Source organism: Cetorhinus maximus, chromosome 26 (assembly GCF_964194155.1).
Source record: "Cetorhinus maximus chromosome 26, sCetMax3.hap1.1, whole genome shotgun sequence".
Lineage (NCBI taxonomy): Eukaryota > Metazoa > Chordata > Chondrichthyes > Lamniformes > Cetorhinidae > Cetorhinus > Cetorhinus maximus.
The window spans coordinates 34,886,811-34,908,296 of record NC_135904.1 but is presented as its reverse complement, the minus strand read 5'-3'; the positions used below and the strand labels follow the sequence as shown (position 1 = coordinate 34,908,296).

Here is a 21,486-nt window from a genome sequence, read left to right as displayed (position 1 = left end):
GTGAGTTGTTTAATTGTCCACCACCATTCACGACTGGATGTGGCAGGCCAGCAGAGCTTAGATCTGATCCATTGGTTGTGGAATCATGTAGCTCTGTCTTTCACTTGCTGTTTACACTGTTTGGCATGCAAGTAGCCTTGTGTTGTAGCTTCACCAGGTTGATACCTCATTGTTAGGTAGGCCTGGTGCTGCTCCTGGCATTCATTGAACCAGGTTTGATCCCCTGGCTTGATGGTAATGGTAGAGTGGCGGATATGCTGGGCCATGAGGTTACAAATTGTGGTCAAGTGCTGCTGATGGCCCACAGACCCGCATGGATGCCCAGTTTTGAGTTTTTAGATCTGTTTGAAATCTATCCCATTTAGCTTGCTGGTAGTGCCACACAACATGATGGTGGGTATCCTTAATGTTAGATGGGACTTCATCTCCACAAGAACTGTGCGGTGGTTACTCCTACCGATATTGTCATGGACAAATGCAATTGCAGCAGGCAGATTAGTGAGGATGAGGTCAAGTATGTTTTTCCCTCTTGTTGGTTCCCTCACCACCTGCTGCAGACTCAGTCTAGCAGCTGTGTCCTTTAGGTCTCGGCCAGCTTGGTCTGTAGTGATGCTACCGAGCCACTCTTGGTAATGGACATTGAATTTCCCCACCCAGAGTGCATTCTGCATCCTTGCCACCCTCAGTGCTTCCTCCAAGTGATGTTCAACATGGAGGAGCACTGATTCATCAGCTGAGGGAGGGCGGTACGTGGTAATCAGCAAGAGGTTTCCTTGCCCATGTTTGACCCGATGCCATGAGACTTCATGTGGTCTGGAGTCGATGTTGAGGACTCTTATGGCAATTCCCTCCTGACTGTATACCACTGTGCTGTTACCTCTGCTGGGTCTGTTCTGCCGGTGGGACAGGACATACCCAGGGATAGTGATGGTGGTGTCTGGGACATTATCTGTCAGGTATGATTCCGTGAGGATGACTCTGTCAGGCTGTTGCTTGACTAGTCTGTGAGACACTCTCTCAGTTTTGGCAGTAGCTCCTTGATGTTAGTAAGGAGGGCTTTGCAAGGTCGACAGGGCTGAGTTTGCCTTTGTCGTTTCTGGTGCCTCGGTCGATGCCAGGTGGCCTGCCCCGTTTTATTCCTTTTCATTGACCTTTTTGGTGGTTTTGATACAACTGAGTGACTTACCAGGCCATTTCAGAGGGTGATTAAACATCAATCACATTTCTGTGGGACTGGAGTCGCATGTAGGCCAGACCAGGTAAGGATGGCAGATGTTTTGCCTGAAGGAAGGACGCCCCACTAAAGGACGTTAGTGAACCAGATGAGTTTTTATGACAATTGACAATGGTCATCATTAGATTTTTAATTCCAGATTTTTTATTGAATTTAAATTCAATCTGAACCCAGGTCCCCAGAACATTACCCTGGGTCTCTGGCTTACTAGTCCAGTGACAAGACCACTCTGCCACTGCCTCCCTTCGAATATTGTTTAGTAACTGCTGTTTCTTAGCATTGTTGGTAACATCTTCCATCACATTGATGATTGAGAATAAACTGAATGGACAGCAATTGGCTGGATTGGATATGTCCTGCTTTTTGTGGACTTGATATACCTGAGCATGTTTCCATATTTCTGAATAGACACCAGTTATGTTGATGGCCTGGAACAGCTTGATAAGGGACATGGCTAATTCTGGAGCACAAGTACTACCGGTGGAATGTTGTTAGGGCCCATAGTCTTTGCTATATTTACTTTTTTAGGATGTGGGCATCGTTGGCAAGGCCAGCATTTGTTGCCCATCCCCATTTGCTAAAAATCAGTGACTTGCGAGGCCATTTCAAAGGGTAGTTAACAGTCAACCACATTGCTGTGGGTCTGGAATCACAAGTGGGCCAGACCAGGTAAAGATGGCAGATTTCCTTTCCTAAAGAGCATTAGTGAACCAGATGTGTTTTTACATGATTTCATAGATCCGGGGCTTGCCTTATGAGGAGAGATTGAGCAGTTTAGGCCTATACTCGCTTGAGTTTAGAAGGATGAGAGGAGATCTAATTGAGGTATATAAGATGCTAAAGGGGATAGACAAAGTAGATGTGGAGCGGATGTTTCCCCTTGTGGGGCATTCTAGAACAAGAGGCCATAGTTTTAGGCTAAGGGGTGGTAGATTTAAATCGGAGATGAGGAGGATTTAGTTTTCTCAAAGGATCGTGAATCTGTGGCATTCACTAGCTCAGAGTGCAGTGGATGCCGGGACACTGAATAAATTTAAGGAGGAGATAGACAGATTTTTAATTAGTAATGGGTTGAAAGGTTATGGGGAGAGCGTGGGAAATTGGAGTTGAGGCCAAAATGAGATCAGCTATGATCGTAATGAATGGCGGGGCAGGCTCGAGGGGCTGAATTGCCTACTGCTGCTCTTAGTTCTTATGTTCTTATGGTCACCATTACTGAAACTAATAAAATAATTTATTGAATTTAAATTCTGCCAACTGCCGTGGTGGGATTTGAACCTGTGTCCCCAGAACATTAGCCTGGACCTCTGGATTACTAGTCCAGAGAGATTACCCCTGTGCCATTGTCTGCCCATGCATCCAATGTGCTTAACCGTTTCTTGCTATCGACTTAATTGAAATGGCTGACATCAATGATACTCTTTTCGAGTTATCAACAGTCACACATTGCAACTCTTTTGAGTACAATCACAGTTCTTGGTTTCCGGGAGTGGGACATGAACCCACAACCCTCTGATTCAAACGGAAACCTCTGGAAGAGGCCAAGATTAATCATCTCGTTAACACTTCTGATTGAAGTGGTTGTAAGTGCTGCACTTTGTCATTTGCATCTATATGCTGGGGTCAACCATCATTAAGGGTGGGGATGTTTGTGAGCCTCTTCCTACCGTTGGTTGTTTATTTGTCCACCATCATTCATGACTGGACATGGAAGGACTGAGGAACTTTGATTTGATTAATTGGTTGCTGGATTGCTTAGCTGCCTACAGCAGGCTTGTCCAACCTTTTTGCTTGGGGAGGGGGGCACACTTGCATATTTTTCCCACTCAAAGGGCTGATGAGCAAATTTCGGAGAGTTTTGGCACAACAATAAACTGATTTTGAAAAAAAGTTGAGGTTTTAAGGAAATAAACAATTGCTGAGCAAAAGTACAACTATGTCATAGCAATAAGTTGTTAAGTTAAAACAGAGTAAGTAATAAAAATGACCAGAGTGTGAGGGGGTCAGTGTGTGTGTCTGGCTCACTCCCAGTCTCAGGTTGCTCACTCACCTTCACCCACCGTGAGTGGGGGTGTGTGTTTGTGTGTGTTGGTGTGTTGGTGTGTGGCGGTGAGAGAGAGCGAGAAACCTGAAACTGGGCGTAAGGCAGACTCGCATTTCCCCCCACCACCACCCCCCCACCCCCCACACCGGACACTCAGTCCCTTGCACTCCTCCTCCACCCCCCTGACACACACACACACACACACACACTCACACGCGCATGATCTGGTTAGTAATCTCCGGATTACTCCCAGTGCCACATGCTAGTATGAGAATAATATAGTAGTATAGGATTAGTAAAGTAGAACAGGTTAACATGTCGCTGAAGAGATGGTGCAGGAGGGAGACATTTCAGATTCCTTGGGAATTTGGACCAGTTCTGGGGCAGGTAGGATCTTTTCAAGGTCGACTGGTTGCACCCTAACACGTTTGGGACCAGTGTCATAGCTGGAAGGTTAACAAGTAATGTTGAGGAGATTTGAACTAATTTGGCAGGTGGGTGGGCACCAGGATGAAACATTAGAGAGAAGAAACTAAGTGCACAAAGGATGTCATCTGGTTTAGAATAGTAATGGAAAAGGACATGCTTAAAAATACATAACTGGAGGAGGGCTCACTTCACTGTGTTGAAAATATGGTCCACTTGGATCGGAATCAGAGAAGTAAATTGAATGATGTGACGCCTTTAAAGATGAAATGGTTTGGGTACAGAATAAGCATGTCGGTTTGGGTACAGAATAAGCATGTCGGTTTGGGTACAGGATAAGCATGTCGGTTTGGGTACAGGATAAGCATGTCGGTTTGGGTACAGAATAAGCATGTCGGTTTGGGCACAGAATAAGCATGTTTCCATGAGAGAGAAGGGAAGAGCATTCAAAGCTAGAGCTCCTATATAGAGAATAAAAGAGATGGAAAAAGTAGGCTTACGACAAATGTGATGTTTGTAATGCAGTAGAGAACTAAGCTGAATAACAAAGGAGACTGTCAAAAGGCAGTAAGGGGACAAAGCAAGAGTATGAGAATAGATTTGTGGCTAACATTAAAGGGAGCCCAAGATTCTTTTATAAACATATCAATAGTAAAATAGTTGAGAGTAATAAATATTCAGAGGATGGTTGGGGGCCAAAAACGAGACCATCGTGTGAATTCTGAGGGTACGTGAATTGCTCCTTGAGAGCCAGCATGGATGAGATGGGCTGAATGGCCACCTTCTGTGCTGTAATGATTCTATGATTATCTCTAAGCTCTCCAGCCAGGGGAAACAGCAACTCAGCATCTAACCTGCCAAGCCCTCTCAAAATTTTATACATTTCAATAAGATCACCTTTCGTTCCTCAGTACTCCAGAGAATATAGGCTTATTCTACTGAATCTTTCCTCATGGGACAACCCTCTCACCCCAGGAATCAATTTGGTGATTCCCTTAATCTGCAAATGTGGGAGAATAAGTTATTAACATTTTTATGGTGAATCATAACAGAAATGTTTGAAATATGTAACAGCATGGAATAGTGAAATGTCCTATCTTTCTGCATTTTAACATTCTCATTTTCCCTTTTCTTCCAAGGAGTTGAAGCATCTGATTTTGGAAGCAGCAGATGGATTCCTTTTTGTAGCTGCAGCTGAGACTGGAAGAATCATCTATGTTTCAGACTCTGTTACACCTGTTTTGAACCATCCACAGTCTGAATGGTTTGGAAGTACCTTGTATGATCAGGTTCATCCAGATGATGTGGAGAAACTGAGAGAGCAGCTGTCTACATCAGAAAGTTCCATGACTGGTAAGCGTTTTGTCTGGTAATGAAAGATTGGCATGTCAGAGAATGTAAAGACTACTTGAAAGTTAGTAGACAAGTATTAGAACTGCTTGCCTCCACACAACTACCATACCAGTTCTGTGTTTAGCCAACAAATACCTGTGTGACTCTCAATATGTAACACAAAATATTTGGAAATGAATGAAATATAAAAGCAAATCTAATTAATGGAATAATTGAGAATGGTTGACATTTGAACTTTGTCTACACCTTAACTGTCAATCCATTCATTCACAAAGATCTTTTACAAGGAAGAGAGCAGCACTCATTCTGGTTAGCAACATAGAAAGACCTCTGGAACAAAAGGAAGGCATTCAGCCTATTATATCTGTGCCAGTGCTGGCCAAAAAAGACCTATTCAAGCCTAATTCCATCTTCCAGCTCTTGGCCCATAGCCCTGTAGGTTACAGCACCTCAAATGCATATCCTAGTTTGTTTTTAAATATAATGAAGGTTTCTGCTTCCACCTCCCTTTCAGGTAGCGAGTCCCACACTACACTCTGGGAGACAAAATTGTTCCTCAACTCAGCTCTAATTTTACCATTTACTTCAAACCTATGCCTCCTTGTTATTAACCTTTCTACTAAGAGAAATGGGTCCTTTCTATCCACACCATCTAGGCCCCTCATAATTTTACACACCTCAGATAAAGTCTCTCCTCTGCCTCCTCTGTTCCAAAGAAAGCAACCCCAGCCTGTCTAATCTTCCCTCAGAGCTAAAGCTCTCCATTCCTGGCGGCATCCTCAAAAATTTCTTCTGTAACCTCAAATGTGATCACATCAATCCTGCAAGACAGTGACCAGAACTGTACACAGTACTCTCTGTTTCAGTACTGGTGTTTCTACCGTTCTTGCAGAGCCCTTTCTGCTCTTAAACTCCAGGCCTCAGCCAATAAAGGAAAGAATCCCGTGTATCGTCATGACCACCTTATTGACCTGTCCTGCTACCTTCAGGGTTGTATGGACATGCACTCCAAAATCCTTAAGTTCATCTGCACTTCTTAGTATCTTACCATCCATTGTTTATTCCCTAGCCTTGTTTGTCCTCCCAAAATACATTACCTCATGTTTCTCCAGATTGAATTCCATTTGCCACTTTTCTAACCAGCCCTTTGATATTTTCCTGCAGTCTGCAGCTTTCTTTTTCACTAATAACCACATGACCATTCTCATATCATCTGAAAACATCTTAATCATACCCGCTGCATGTAATCATTGATCTATGCCATGAACAGCACAGGGTCTAGTGCTGAGCCCTGCAGAACCCCACTGGAAACAGCTTTCTGGTCACAAAAACACCATAACCCTTTGTTTCCTGCCATTGAGCCAATTTTGGATACCACTTGCTACTTTTTCTTGAAACTCATGAACTTTTAATTTTCTGACCTTGAGAGATCTTTCCAAATATCTTGCTAAAACCCAGGTAGTCTGCATTAAACATGCTTCCCCCATCCTTGTTACATCCCCAGAAAAATACAGTCAAGTTAGCCATCGGGACCTTGCCTTAACAAATTCATGTTGGCTGTCTTTGATTAATCTGTGCCCCTCTAAATAATGATTTATACTGTCTCTCAGAATTTTTTCCAATCATTTGTCCACCACCTAGATTAGGCTGACTGGCCTGTATTTAGTCAGACTATCCCTTCCTCCCTTTTTAAACAATGGTAAAATGTTAGGAGCACTCGGGCACCCATTGTGTAGCCAAAGAGGATAGGAAAATGCTGGTCAGAGAATGGTTACAGGAACCAGAGACCATTTAGCCCATCATATCTGTGCCAGCTTTCTGCAAGAGCAACTCAGCTAGCCCCAGTCCCCTGCCCTTTCCTGTAGTCCTGCAACTTATCTCTCTTTGCTATTTCTCCAATTCCCTTTTGAGAAGTCATGATTGACACTGCCCCCACCACACTCAGAGTTAGTGCATTCCAGATTCTAAACGCTCACTGTGTAAAGATGTTGTTCCTCATGTTGCCATCGGTTCTTTTGCCAACCATCTTCAATTAGTGTCCCCTGGTTCTTGAGCCTTCCAACAATGGGAACAATTTCTCTCTATTTACTCTGTCTCAACCCTTCATGACTTTGAACATCTCTTTCAAATTTCTCAACCTTCTCTAAGAAGATTGACCCCAGATTCTTCATCTATCCACATAACTGGAGCTTCTCATTCTTGAATCCTTTCTAGTAAATATTCTCTGTGCCCTCTCCAAAGTCTTCACATCCTTGTTAGTGTGGCACCCAGAATTGGACTGAGTACTTCCATTGGGCACAATACTTCAGTTGAAGTCAAACCAGTACTTCATAAAGGTTCATCATAACTTCCTTGTTTTTGTACTCTATGCTTCTACTTATAAAGCCCAGGATCCCACATGCCTCTTTAACCACCTTCTCAACATGACCTTCCACCATCAACAATTTTTGCACATATATCCCCAGATCCCTCTGCTCCAGCACCCACTTTAGAATGGTACCCTTTACTTTATGTTGCCTCTTCTCATTCTTCCTACAAGAATAGATCACTTCACACTTATCTGTATTAAATTTATCAGCCACGTGTCCATCCATTGTACCAGCCTATCTGTTATCTTGAAGTTCTACACTTTCCTCCTCATAGTTCAGAATAATTCCAGGCTTTGTGTCATCTGCAAAGATTGAAACTGAGCCCTGTGCACCCAAGTCTAACTAACGAGCATACATCAAGAAAAGCAGTGGCCCTAGTACTGAACCCTGGCGAACCATATATACCGCTATGTACCTTCCCCCAGTCCAAAAAACAATTGTTCACCACTCTTCTGTTTCTTGTCACTCAGCCTACTTCGTATCCGTGCTGCCACTTTCCCTTTGATTCTATGGGCTTCAACTTTGCTGCCTAATCTATTATGGGTACTTTATAAAACACCTTTTGGAAGTCCATTTACACCACATCAGTCACATTACAGTATCTTCAACCTTCTCTGTTACTTCATTAAAAAGTGCATTCAAGTTAGTTAAATATGATTTGCCTTTAACAACTCAATACTGCGTTTCCTTAATTAACTCACACTTGTCCAAATGATTGTTAATTTTATTCTGGATTATCATTTCTAAAAACTTTCCCACCACCCAGGTTAAACAGACTGGACTGTATTTGCTGGGTTTATTCTTACACTCCTTTTTTTTAAACACAGGTGTAACATTTTGTAATTTTCCAGTCCTCCCCACCACCCAGTATCTAATTGATCCTACTCTTTCCTTAGTTATCTTATTGCTTCTTAGGTATTTTTAAAAGATCTTTGTAATTTCCTTGACTTCACTTGCCAATATTTCTCATCCTCTCTTTGCTTTCCTAATTTCCTTTTTAATTTCAGCCTTTCACTTTCATTATTGCTGTATGAGTGTAGATTGTAAATAGGCAATTTATCACTATTATCATGTGATTATTTGTGCTGCTTAAGTTGATACTATCTTAGCAGAAGGTTTTAATCTGATTCTTTAGACTTTGCCATACCGTCAGGATTATCTGTAATAAAAACAAGTTCAGTTCTGTGAGTCTTCAATTGCAGAATTATCCTGGAATCATTTTCAAATAAACAGTGGCTTTATGAAGGAGGGATGCACAAAGTTAAAGACAGACGATTTACATTTATATACAATGTTTCGTCGCTTCAAGACATCCCAAAGCGCTTTACAACTAGTGAAGTACTTTTGAAGTGTAGTTACTGTTGGGTAGGAAAGCTATCCACCATATTGCCTAAGTGGCAGGGGGAGGGATAAACCAAGCAACTGCAGGCCATTTAGCTGAACATCAGCGGTGGGGTAGATTTAACGACAGTAAATGGGGAGCAAAATTAATTGGCGTTTGAATAAGTATGAACTAATTAATGAAAGTCATTATGCATTGTTAAGGTAAATCATGTTTGACTGATTTAGTTGAGTTCTTTGATGAAATTACGGAGAGGGTTGCTGTGGGTCATGAAGGTTAATGTGCTGATGGACTTTTAAAAGGCATTTGACATAGAGCCATGTAATAGATTTGTTAGCATAATTGAAGCTCATGGGATTAAAGGGACATGGCAGCATGAAAACAAAATTAGCTAAGGGATGGAAAACAGGAAGGAGAAATGAATGACTTTTTTAGACCTGAGGACAATGTAAAGTGGTGTTCCTCCGGGCTCGGTATTGGGACCATTGATCTTTTTGATGTATGACCTAGATTTTCGTATACTGGACATAATTTCAAAATTTGCAGATGATATATTGAATATTAAAGAGTATAGTAACAGATTTCAAGAGGGTGCATGAGATGGGCAGACACATGGCAGAAAACATTTAATGCAGAGAAGTGTGAAGTAATACATTTTGATTGGAAGAATGAGGAGAAGCATTATGAACTAAATGGTAGAATTTTAAAGGAACATTGAGACCTCGGGGTGCATGTACACAAATCTTTGAAGTTGGCAGGACACATTGAGAAGACTGCTAAAAAAGGATTTTTGGCTTCATTAATAGAGGTAGAGGGTACAAAAGCAAGGAAGTTATGCTAATCCTTTATAAGTACTTGTTAGACCAGCTAGAATAATGTGTTCAATTCTGGGCCCCATACTTTCATTCTAAGGCCTTGGAGAGGGTGCAGAAGAGATTTACTAGAATGGCATCAGTATTGCAATCTCCGTAGAAACCAATAACTTTTAAAGAGAAATTTGAACTTCCAGTTAACAGCTGAAAGAAGAACACATCAGAATGTCACATTTCAAAACTTTTACTGTATCAAATGACTAAAAACACCATTGCCTAAACACTTATATTCATTTTTAGGCAACTTATACTTTAAACTGTAGACATGAGCTTACTTTTCGCACATTGCACTCTCCAAGAAATTACAGTTCTTATCACAAACAGTTCACAGTTGCTCCCAACTTCCATTGGGTTGCTCCTTTTCTACTTTCCCAGCCAGGTAACCTCAAATCCGAGCACTACCTCTCACTGTGAGTTTTACAATGTAGATTCCTTCCTCTGTCTCCAAGCTAGGCAAATCTTCCAGCCTCCTTTTAACTCATCATGAGCCCGGTCTTCAATCTGAGTGTGAGCTCCCACTTGTGTTTGGTGTGGTGAGTGATAGCATCATTTTCTGTGCTTAAGTTGCAGGCCTGGCTGATTCTGCCTCTCACTTGTACTTCTCAGTTGGCTCAAGACCGCACAAAAGCAAACTGCTGTCTGACTGTGATATTCTTTGATTTATAAAGAAGCCTGTAATCTGATCTCAAAATGGCTTCCTCCACCCTCTTCCCCATGGCAACCGGAAACACATTAGCTTTGTATCTAAGTAGAAATGCTGATAGTAATCTTTGATCCTAACTCACTTTCGTCTTAGAAGTAAAGGGATAGTTTATAGCGCAACTGCTTATAACATGATTTCTGTAACAGCTTCCCGGGACTTTGGGAGACTCAGGGTCTATTTATTGTGGACTTGGACATTGCTACCATTGTCTGCAACCGTAAATACCTTGCACCTCCCTCTCGATAAAACAATGAGCCCCTTTGAACTCTAACAACTAAACCACTCCGGCTTACTGTCAGGCAGACTCCAGCACAGGTCATGTGACCCCCTCCATCTACCCTACATTTAAAGATGTGGCCCTAAAACATCAAAATCTTTTAAACCTCACCATTGTAGCAACCAGCTTATGGTTCAGTTATGTAGGTAGTCTGGAGAAGCTGGAGAAGATTAAGAAGAAATTTGACAGAGGTGTTCAAAATTCTGAATGGTTTTGATATGAGTAAATAAGGAGATCCTGTTTCTGGCGGCAGAAAAATCAGCAAGAAGAGGACACAGATTTAAGATGCCTGGCAAAAAAAAATTTAGGATCACTAATTATTGCCTAGTTGAGCTATCCAAGTTTAAACAGCTGACAGCAGAAGTGATGAAAGTCATTGCAGGACTACCTCTGTCAGGGTCTGCCAAGGAGCTGGTCTCGAAATAAGTAGTACTGTGTCCTGGGAACAATAAAGGAACTTACGCAGAAGCAAAACACTGCAGGGCGCTGGAAATATGAAATAAAAACAGAAATTCTGGAAAAGCTCTGCAGGTCGGTTGTTATCCATGAAAGGAGAAACAGACTATCTTTCAAGTTGATAACATTTCGTCATTAGGGTCTTCAGACCACATCAAAAAGTCTCAATTTCAGTGCTTAAAGTTAAGAGGAGAATTATTTGACTGGAATTTGAAAGAATTGGTGTCAAACTAGACGAGTGTAATTGTGAATCATGTTTGGAGCTCAGGAAAACATGAGTGATTTCCATTTTAGCCCCCGTTGTTAAAAGCACTTGAAACAAAATAACATGGAGCAGTGTGTGTGCAGGATCCTTGGAAGGAAATGGACACTTTAATGGTTTTTTTCTTGGCGGTGAGAGGAGAGTGGGATAATGTAGTCAGGGTATTGGAACATCATGAAGGCATGTATGAAAAATACTTTGTCGGTGTAAGTTGGATGAACCCATCAATTTTATTTCTTGTTGTTCCTATGGTATTGTGCCATTAAAATACTCTCCCAGTTCCCGAAAAGATCTTCAAATAACAGCAGAGTTCATTTATAATGCTGCCAGCAGGTGGCACTGGCCAGTCACACATTTTATTTTGTATTCGTTCTCAGCACTGGCAAGATCATCATTTATTATCTTCCTTGGGATGGATTAAATATAGTTTCTAGAAAACAAGTTTCCATAGCACTATTTCTGGGCAGAATTTGTCATTTCGTAAATAGCTTGTGTAGGCAACAAGTTTTGTGTTGGAATTCAATGGAAATTTGTTCACTGAGAATGTTTGTAGTTGCAGAAATACATGTGTAGGCGCTTCCAAATATAGCTGCTTTACGAACACAATAGTCAATCTCCTATGGATAAAGTAAAATAATATACCTTCCAAGCTTTTCCTGATAAATTAGTAATTAATATGTTCAAATTTAACAGTGTGAGATTCTTGTGTGTGACCACTAATCTTATAAAGAGTTCTCTAATGTAGGAATCAAATGGCATGCAAGATTAACTGGGTCTAGATTTTGTTTCCTTGGTAAAAGATAAACATTAAATTATTAGTTATGAATTGCCCAGAAATTAATGATGCTTTGCAGTTGCAACAAGTGATTATTAACTTGTTCTATCCCATTGGTTTTACTGCTGAAATCATGGGAATTCCAGTTTTATCAGCCATAATTTAGTTGGTGGCACTCTTGCCTCTGGGTCTGAAGGTTTGGGATGCAAGTCCCACTTCAGGACTTGTTCACAAAAATCCGGTGTGTGTAAAAGATCCATGACACTATTTTGAACAAGAACAGGGGAGTTATTCCTGGTGTCCTCACTAATATCTAACCCTCAATCCATATCACAAAAGCAGATTATCTGGTCATTATCACATTGTTGTTTGTGGGAGCTTGCTGTGCACAAAATGGGTGTCATGTTTCCTACATTACAATATTGACTGCACTCCAAAAGTACTACATTGACTGTAAAATGCTTTGAGACGTGAAAAGGTGTTTTATAAATGTAAGTCTTTTTTTCCCAATGGCTTTTGAATTTTATTCTAATTTTCATTGTATTTTCAAGAAGCTGCATGCACAGCATTTTTGAAGGAGTTGCATGTTTGGATGGCATGGAGTTTGCAGAATGTGCATTGGGAATGAACTTTTCGTGGCATGTTTGTACAGTTTGTTCTTGATCCCTAGGGCTCAGTAGGATGAGGGGGTAAGAGGGTCTTAACCTTTTCGCAGTTCTCTTGGGTAGGATTGTTGTGGTCCAATTTCTTTCCCTGGAGAGGGGGAAGATTCATTTTGTTTTGGGAAGAGGGCTGTCTTATTTGATTGGTGAGCCTCTGACCTGAAGACTTTGGGTGCTTCATTGATAGGGACATAGTGTACAAGAGCAAGAAGGTTATGCTGAACTTGCAAAAGGCACCAGTTTGGCCTCAGCTGGAGTATTGCATCCAGTTCTGGGCACTGCGCTTTAGGAAGGATGTGAAAGGATTGGAGAGAGTGCAGAAAAGATTCACAAAAATAGTCCCGGGGTGAGGAACTTCAGTTAAATTGATAGATTGGAGAAGTTAGGACTGTTTTCCTAGGAGAAGAGAAGGCTGAGAGGAGATTTGATAGAGGTATTCAAAATCATGAGGAGTCTGGATGGGATAGTTAGGGAGAAACTGTTCCCACTCATGAAAGGATCAAGAACAAGAGGATACAGATTTAAAATAATATGCAAAAGAAGGAAAAGTGACATGAGGAAAAACTTTCCAGTTGCAGGCTGAGACCAAATATCAGTTCTCATTGAGCTGTGCCCCATAGGTACTTCAGCTGTTAGCAGAGGGCAGTATTTATGCCATAGTGTGGAGAGGGGATGGAGAGTACATCTTATTAGATTAAAAACTGCACCAAATTGTGTGCTGCTTTGGGTTGTTTCTGTTTCATGAAATTGAAACAATGAGCATTGGGCAGGGTGTTTCCTCATGTGGCCTCATAACATATTAGGATTAGTGGTATGAAAGGTGAATAATTGTGGATTATTAATTGACTAACTGGAAAGAAGCAGAGGGAATGCGCAAGGGGAGCAATGCTGTAATGGAGAGAGAGATTGCATGGAATATTTCAAAAGACTGTACTCAAACTCTTCCCATTCTTGGTGAACGTAATCTGCATTAACCTCCTCAATGCAAACAGTTAAATTTGTAGGCAGCAGCATGTTCAGAAGACTTTGAGGAGGCAGTCAACATCTTAAAAAAAAAAGCTTGATGTGGTTTGTACTTCGATTGAACAACGATAGGCAATGATCAATAAGATGATACTGTATATTGGAAGTAAAAATAGAAGGCATGAGTACTGTACCATTTGAGATAGGAGTTCCAAAAGGGAAAGTAAAAAATTCTTTGTGCTGCTTGAGTCCATATCCAAAACATTTCAAGGCAGCAATAAAGGAAGCAAATAGGATGCATGGTTATATACAAAGACCAATTGAGTAAAATCCCCTAGATCAAGCTGAAACTAACCAGATTACTGTAAACAATTCTGGTCAGTGTGACAAAGGCAACATCCAAGGACTGCCTCCACCTGAAGCTGTTGATGCCATCAGGACTTTGCTGCTGTATAGACATGTTTATCAAAATTCATCTGGTTTAGATACTGCAGGTAGTGTGTTTGCAGTGTTATATTCGTTCCGCAGGTGAGCTTCCGACCACATGTCCATGCCTCCACATAGTGGTCTACTTCAACTTCTGTGACATTGCCCGACTCTACCCCTGTCTCAGCTCATCTGTTGCTGAAATTCATCTATGCTGTTGTTACCTCTAGAGCTCCAACGTACTACTGACCTGACTCCCATCTTACACACTCCATAAATTTAGGCTGATCTAAAACTTTGCCGCCTGTATCCTAACATGGTCCAAGTCCCATTAACCCATCACTCCTGTGCTTGTTGACCTCGCTGGCATCCGGATAAGCAACACCTCGATTCTAAAGTTCTCACCTTGTTTTCAAATCCCTCCATGATAGTTGTGCCCCTTGAATTCTGGCCTCTTGCAGATCCTCAGTTTTAATTGGCCTGCCACTGATGCTCATGCTTTCAACTACTAAGGACCCAAGCTGTGGAATTCCATTCTTATACCTCTCTGTCTCTCTACCTCTCTTTCCTTCTTTAAAATAAGCCTTAAAATCTGCCTCTGACTACGCATTTGGTCATCTGTCCTAATGCCTCGTTATGTGACGTGGTGTCAGATGTTTTGCTATGCTAAATATACTATATAAATACAAGTTGCTGTTGTTGTGTTCTGCTTTGATCACCTTACAGGTCATATATGATAATTAAAGGGAGTAAAATACTCTTAACAGCTTGAAAATGTAAGGTGATAGATTTGCTTATTCAGATTTATTACATCTTTTAGTGCAGTAAAATGGCCAAAGAGTAAAAAAAATTTTTAAATGTTCAAATATCCAAAAGCAGTTTTAAGGCAAGAGAGACTTAGTTAGGCACCAGGAACTGGTAATTTCTCAATCTTGTTTGCTGTTTTACGTTGTTTAAATATTTAGGAGCTTCTTTGATGTATCTTATTGACTGATTTTAAGGCTGAACATTTGTATATTCTTTTTATTTAACAATCTTTTGTGATTTTGTATTTATTGATGAGAAATGAAGGGAGGTGAATATGAGAATTGTGCCTTATTAATCCTTGTCTGTTGGGTACTGTAGTAGGAATTTCAGTCTGTCCCAAGAGCTGAAAGAACCATCTGACTGTGGAAAAGGTGACTAGTTTCTTGATCTTCGAAAATAGTAATTTTAAGTTGCTTAAAATGTTTTTTTACTACATTGAATAAGTCTGAGAAATCACAATGAAAACTTTGTCACCATCAACTTCAAACATATGAAGGGTTAAATCTTATAGAGCTAAGATGGGAGTGCTGAGATCAAAAAAGAAGAAAACCCATCCAAGGAAGCATGTGAAAGGAAAGGAGGAAAAGAGGGGACAAGGGCGTGGGAGACAAGAAAATGGGCAAAATTTGGTTCTGGGACTGTAACTGAAATACACATGCAATGGACAAGGAGAAATGAATGTGGGAAAACAAGTTTGTTAGGAAACAAAGACTTCCATTTACATAGCCCCTTTCACAAAATCAGATGTCCCAAAATGTCTTATAGCCTATGAAGTATAGTCAGTTTTGTGCTATGATATCTTTGTACGTCCACCTGAGGGGGCTTAACTGGGCCTCGGTTTATCATCTCATCCAAAAGACAGTACTGCTGAGAGTATCACACTCCTTCAGTATTGCACTGTAGTATCAGCCTCGGTACTCAAGTTCTCAGAGTTGGGCTTGAACCCACAACCTTCAGATTCAGAGGTGAGAGTGCTACCGCCAAGCCATGATTGTTATTAGTTAAACTCTTATGAGCGCAAGGGTGTCTGTGCTGATGTTAGTGTCACCTGGCTCAGAGGTTTTTCTTTGTGACTGTGTGGTGAGAGCATTTCCTACACCCTAATCTAGTGCTTCTTCAAGATGCTCCCCTTGTGGGAGAAGACAGAGACATTGTCTGCTGATTATCCCTGGGATGGTGGGGATTCTGCACCTCCTTCTGCAGTACCATGAGATTTCCCTGTAACTAAGTAGGGTGAGCACAGCCCCACAGTAGCGCTGTGGAACCGGATGAAACAGTCCTCTTCCTGACTCCACATTAAGGTAAGTTAAAAAGAAAGAAAATTACATCTTGTTGACAGCATTTAGTAGTCCCTTTTAATTACTGCTGGTTCAGCTTGAGAATAAACTGGAAAAAATGAATGCTCTGCCACTTTCTGATCGATTCCAGAGTGGGGCCCTTAAACAGGTATTGGGTCCCTCATTACTATATGCAAGACATCCAATGTCTGTTTAAGGTGACTGCCAATATGATGTAAGACATATTTCAAGCAGCTTTGGGATGCAGGAAGTTAACTTCTGAAATTGGACCCTTTTTGCCCCTGTTTCACCCCTGAGAAATGGGTTAAACAAGGTCCAAAATCACTCCTGTTTGTTTAATAGAAACTTTATAGGTGGCTTAAATTACTTATGTCATCTTCTAAATATGTGGCTGGAAAAGAGTTTGTAACTTACAATGTTCCCAAAGATTGATTATAGCTGTTTAATGTGTCAGTAAGTCGAACAGTGTTCATGGAGTAATCATGTACAGTACAGTGAAAAGAATTGAAGTTCACATTCTGTGACTCTCTTGTACCAATATGGATGGGCTGAAATGATGCAGATGTGGTAAAGCTATGGGTACTTTGAGGTCCCTGATTCGTCATTATGCACGCTGCATTGTGTTCAAATTACTTCTCCAGGACATTTTGGAGTAAGTTCACAACATGAAGATCGGGGTACAAAACGGCATAATTTATTGACTAAGTCGGAGATCACATTGTTCAAGGAAACGCCAAGCCACTTTCTTTAACTAGCCTAACTGCTTGATAAACTCTCATTTTAGAAATAGTGATGAAATTTACTATGAAATGTTACAATGAGCACTTTGTTAAATTTCTAGTTTTGTATAGGGTTTTAAACTACTATAAATATATTCTGATGCTTTATACAATGCTAGACCGTTAAACGTTATTTCCAGAGCTTAAGCACAAGAGCTCCTTTTACTATATGTGGTCCTCCAATATGTCTGTATCGTTTGAAAGTTCAAATTCAGTATTAAATTATAAATTCAATGGTGTTCATAAATTGCTGCCCTTCTGCATCTTGCACATGGAAGCAGATTGCTGAGGTGAATAACCTGAGGTTTTTTGGCAAGAGGAGAGTATCTGAGTTGCATTTTTTATTTTAATTAGGATTCAGTGATTGGTACAAAGTTTTCTTATAACCAGAGCATGTTTAAGCGTTTAAAGACCTATCTTTAATTTGTTTATTTTCATATCCTGTATTTTTGGCTTCTTCAATTTGTTTTGTATGGTGAGTCATAGAATGTGTCCAGAATTGTGGCCTAATCTTTTCTAAATTCCTTGTGGATGTCCTTTATAAATCAGTCATTGCTTTCACAATTAATGCAAGTGTTTTAAGTCTGCTTCAAGTTTAATTGTTTGGTGGTTCTTATTTTCCTATGTTATGGTACAGCCGATGGTAAATGCTGAGTTGTTCAAATCCCAGAGGGAAGCTAGAGACAACTGTCGCAACTTGTTTTGCAATTTCTATAAATTTCGAGATGCGTGCCTTGAATTGAGTAGTAATAAGACCACCAAGTCTTATAGATTTCTTACAAAACTAAAGTAAACCTTTATTAATAGAAGAAATGATTTTAAATACATAGATCTACAAATTACCCTAACCCCCAGTTAACTTCTAAATCCCTAATTAACCTAACCCCCAGTTACACTTATGTTAAGGCAACAGTAAGACACACAGATTTTAAAGACCCAGGCAAAGAAACATGATACCCTGAACAATTCAATTCAAAGTGGGTTTCCTTAACTTCAGTTCTCTGTAGACAGCAGCTTGAGGCTTGGTGCTGAAGTCGTTTCACACTTGTTAGATATTAGAATGCCTGCCTTTACACGCAGCATTCTCTCTTTTATACGTATTTTCCCCTTTGAATGCAAATTACCATTGTTTCACTATGTCTTTGGACTTTACCTCCCTGATCATAAAAACTTATCATAAAACCAATTTTACCAGTAATCTTTGGGAAAAATAAACACACTGTTTCTGAACTTCACCTGGCTAGGTGACACATCTTACCCCTTCTTTGAAAACAATCTAGTCTGGTTTATTTAAAAATGCAAATGTCCTTTTACACCTTACATTCTAAACTTCCCATGTTTACCTATTAAACATTTCACACCTCGCTCATTTCCTAATACATCGAAGCCTTTAGACCAGCTTCCTTTAAGCCAATTAAATCTTACAAACACATATAGACACAGGTACTACTGTTTTACAATAAATTCCAATAACATTATTATATCTTCCTGACACCTATTTGAGTGCGATGGCGCCATTTTGAGTTTAAAACATTTCTAGCGCTTTACAACTTTACCTGGAATTCACCAAGGCTCCTCAGACAGCACCTTCCAAACCCACTACCATTACCATCTCGAAGGACAAGGGCAGCAGATAGGTGGGAACACTACCACCTGGAAGTTCCCCTCCAAGTTACTCTCCATCCTGACTTGGAAATACATTGCCGTTCCTTCACTGTCGCTGGGCCAAAATCCTGGAACTCCCTCCCCAACAGCACGGTGGGTTTACCTACACCACATGGACTGCAGAGGCTCAAGAAGGCAGCTCACCACCACCTTCTCAAGGGCAACTAGGAATGAGCAATAAATGCTGGCCCAGCCAGTGAAGCCCATGTCCCATGAATGAATTAAAAAAACCTACTAGTGAACCTATTAGCCTTCTGTTCCTTACTGTCTCTCTATGCTTCTTTACAATGGTCACTCAAAATTAATGTAATACTCATTCGATACCACATAGTAGAAAATATTTCAGTGGGCAGCTTCCTGGTATTTCCACTTTTGAGTATTATACTTGTGTTTTGAGGGTCAAAGAATTTGTGCTGTCAGTAACTTACCCTTTGCAACCTAACAGTTCTAAGCAAGCCTTTAAACTTCAGTGCTTTCAGAAGCAGGCTCCATGGCCACCAGAAAGATCAGAAATTACAGAAAGTCGTGAGACCAGAAATTACAGAGACAGGAGCAGTCTCCCATCAAAGGCAGCTAATGCTTTGTTTATTCTGTTTTCCTAAACGGAGCTTGACAAGTTTCTGTTTACAGGTAAAATTGAAGGTTTTCAGTACAAGTGTAGACAGGACCAAATGATCCAAAGGGTTGCTTATGTTTTGCTGCTTTAACTAAACATGTACTTGTGAAAAAACAGCTTCAATGGGTTTTAATAATGCAGTTTGTAGTATTGAAATGATTTCTTGGGGTTTTGCTTAAATTAGAAACTTCCCTCAGAAATAAGTTAAAATGTTCATGACTTTGCAGTTTACAAGGCTCATTAGCAAAGGAGGGATGGATGGTCTTTTGTTCATCATTTTTCATGTATCCTACCTGAAAAGGTAGACTTTTAAACAAGGAATGTTGTACCTGAGTGCAGCCAGCTGGCTACAGATGCCCTCCCTGCCTGTCGATTGAGACATACTGACCTGGCAGTCATCCCTATATCATTATTGCTAATCTGCCATTATGCAGAAAATTCTTTAGTATGCAACATAGTACCCGAGTAATGAACTAAATCTGTTGTGTGATCTGATCCAGTTTCTTCATTTACATGTGGCTGGACTATGGCGTTGTATGTATTAATAATGTTTGCAGTAGAATAGCTATGATTGTGATTTTTAACACTTTTTTGCTAAATGGCACTTTCATACATATTTCCCTGGCAAGTGGATTAGCATACTGAATGCTCGAGCTATCATTATTCTGAATGTGTAGGGGTTGAAGAAACTGCATCTGCATCTTTATGCCTACTAACAGCTTGACTTTTTTTTGCCAAGCAATAATGTGATAAATTGAAAGACATAATAAACAAAGGGTGCGCACTTACTTTTAGTTCTGGTCACAGTTATGTCTTGCTGGAGCCTTGCTTCCTCAAACTCACCATAAGCCAACTACAGCAGTCTAGGATGGCAGGTCATACTGTTCCAATTGGGTATTTCAATGTGGTGAAATTCTTGGCTCAATCCTACTCCTGCCTTGGATTGTCCCTGCTCCACTAGATTTTGCTCCTAATTGTTTATCTGTAATGCATTCTTTCTCTGCGCATCTGTTGCTCGCTTTACCAGGCCAAGCTGTTCCCATTGTCTGTGTGCACTTACCCTCTTCCTTTTGAAATGCTGCTGTCCTTTACATCATGCATCTGAAATTTCATCAGCTCCTGAAAGTTTTAAGCAGCTATCAATTGGCACTTTATTTTATTTATTCTTTCATGGAATGTGGGCATCGCTGACCAGGCCTGCATATATTGCTCATCCCTAATTGCTCTCGAGAAGGTGGTGGTGAGCTGCCGCCTTGAACTGTTGCAGGCCATGTGGTGTAGGTAGGTGTGGGGGGGAGGAAACTCCGCTTTTTGCGTATTTAGGGGAAAAAAGCTTCTAGTTTCACTTCTGATTGGTCTATCTCTAGTTTTAAGATTATGCCCTTTGTTCTAACAGTCTGACAAAGCAGTGGTTAAGTAGCTCAGAAGAGAGGAGTGGAGAGCTGTTGGAGGGGAATGGTGTTGTAGACTGATTTAAAGGCTGTATTGAGTAAGAGGAGGTTATAAAGTGGCTAATGCACCTTGGAAAGCTTCAGAGAATGTTATACATGACTTTGGTGTTGTAAGAGGGAAACCTGCTGGGCATGATTCAAATGGGGAGGTCTGGGACAGGCAGTCAAGGATCTGGTAAGCACCAATGAATTCAAGGATTTTTGAGACGACATGCAGGTTGGAGAGGGGGAAGGACAGAGGTGTCAAGGGGTGGGTTTTTTGATAGGGGCAGATAATTGTGGTTTTCAAAGGAAAAGGGTTTTAAGGAGATGGCTAGTAGTGGGCAAAAGAAACTGAGGTGAATCTTTGCTCTCCAGGATGATGCTTGAATTGTTGCCATGTTTGGCAGACTAGCAGAGTTTGATGTGGTCCAGCCAAATCTCTGATGGATGGCTCCCAAACAGTGTGCCAGATATTTCTCAAATCTGGAAAACTTGGACTTGAGGGAGCGAAGATAGAGGTAATATTAGTTAAGTACCAGGATGAATAGGTGCTGGGGTCACAGCTGTTAAAGGGGGAGGTGAGGGCGCAGTTGAGCAAAACAACACTCGTTATTACATTGAATGGAGGACTCAAAGGCAAAGCAGGTAGGAAATTGAACATGCAGTTGTAAATGATTTGGGGACAGTTTTTCAGGGTTGGATGCAGAAAGAGATATGATTGACA

At 40.8% G+C, this 21,486-nt stretch overlaps 1 protein-coding gene across 3 annotated transcripts in view; it reads left to right on the top strand.

Annotated features, from left to right (window-relative positions):
• arnt2 (aryl-hydrocarbon receptor nuclear translocator 2) overlaps positions 1–21,486 on the top strand; it is a 357,501-nt gene that overhangs the window by 53,678 nt on the left and 282,337 nt on the right. For all 3 annotated transcript variants that reach the window (XM_078530482.1, XM_078530481.1, XM_078530483.1), the window contains exon 4: positions 4,844–5,057. In XM_078530482.1, coding sequence (XP_078386608.1) covers positions 4,844–5,057 — 214 coding nt within the window. The remainder of the gene's footprint in view (positions 1–4,843; positions 5,058–21,486) is intronic.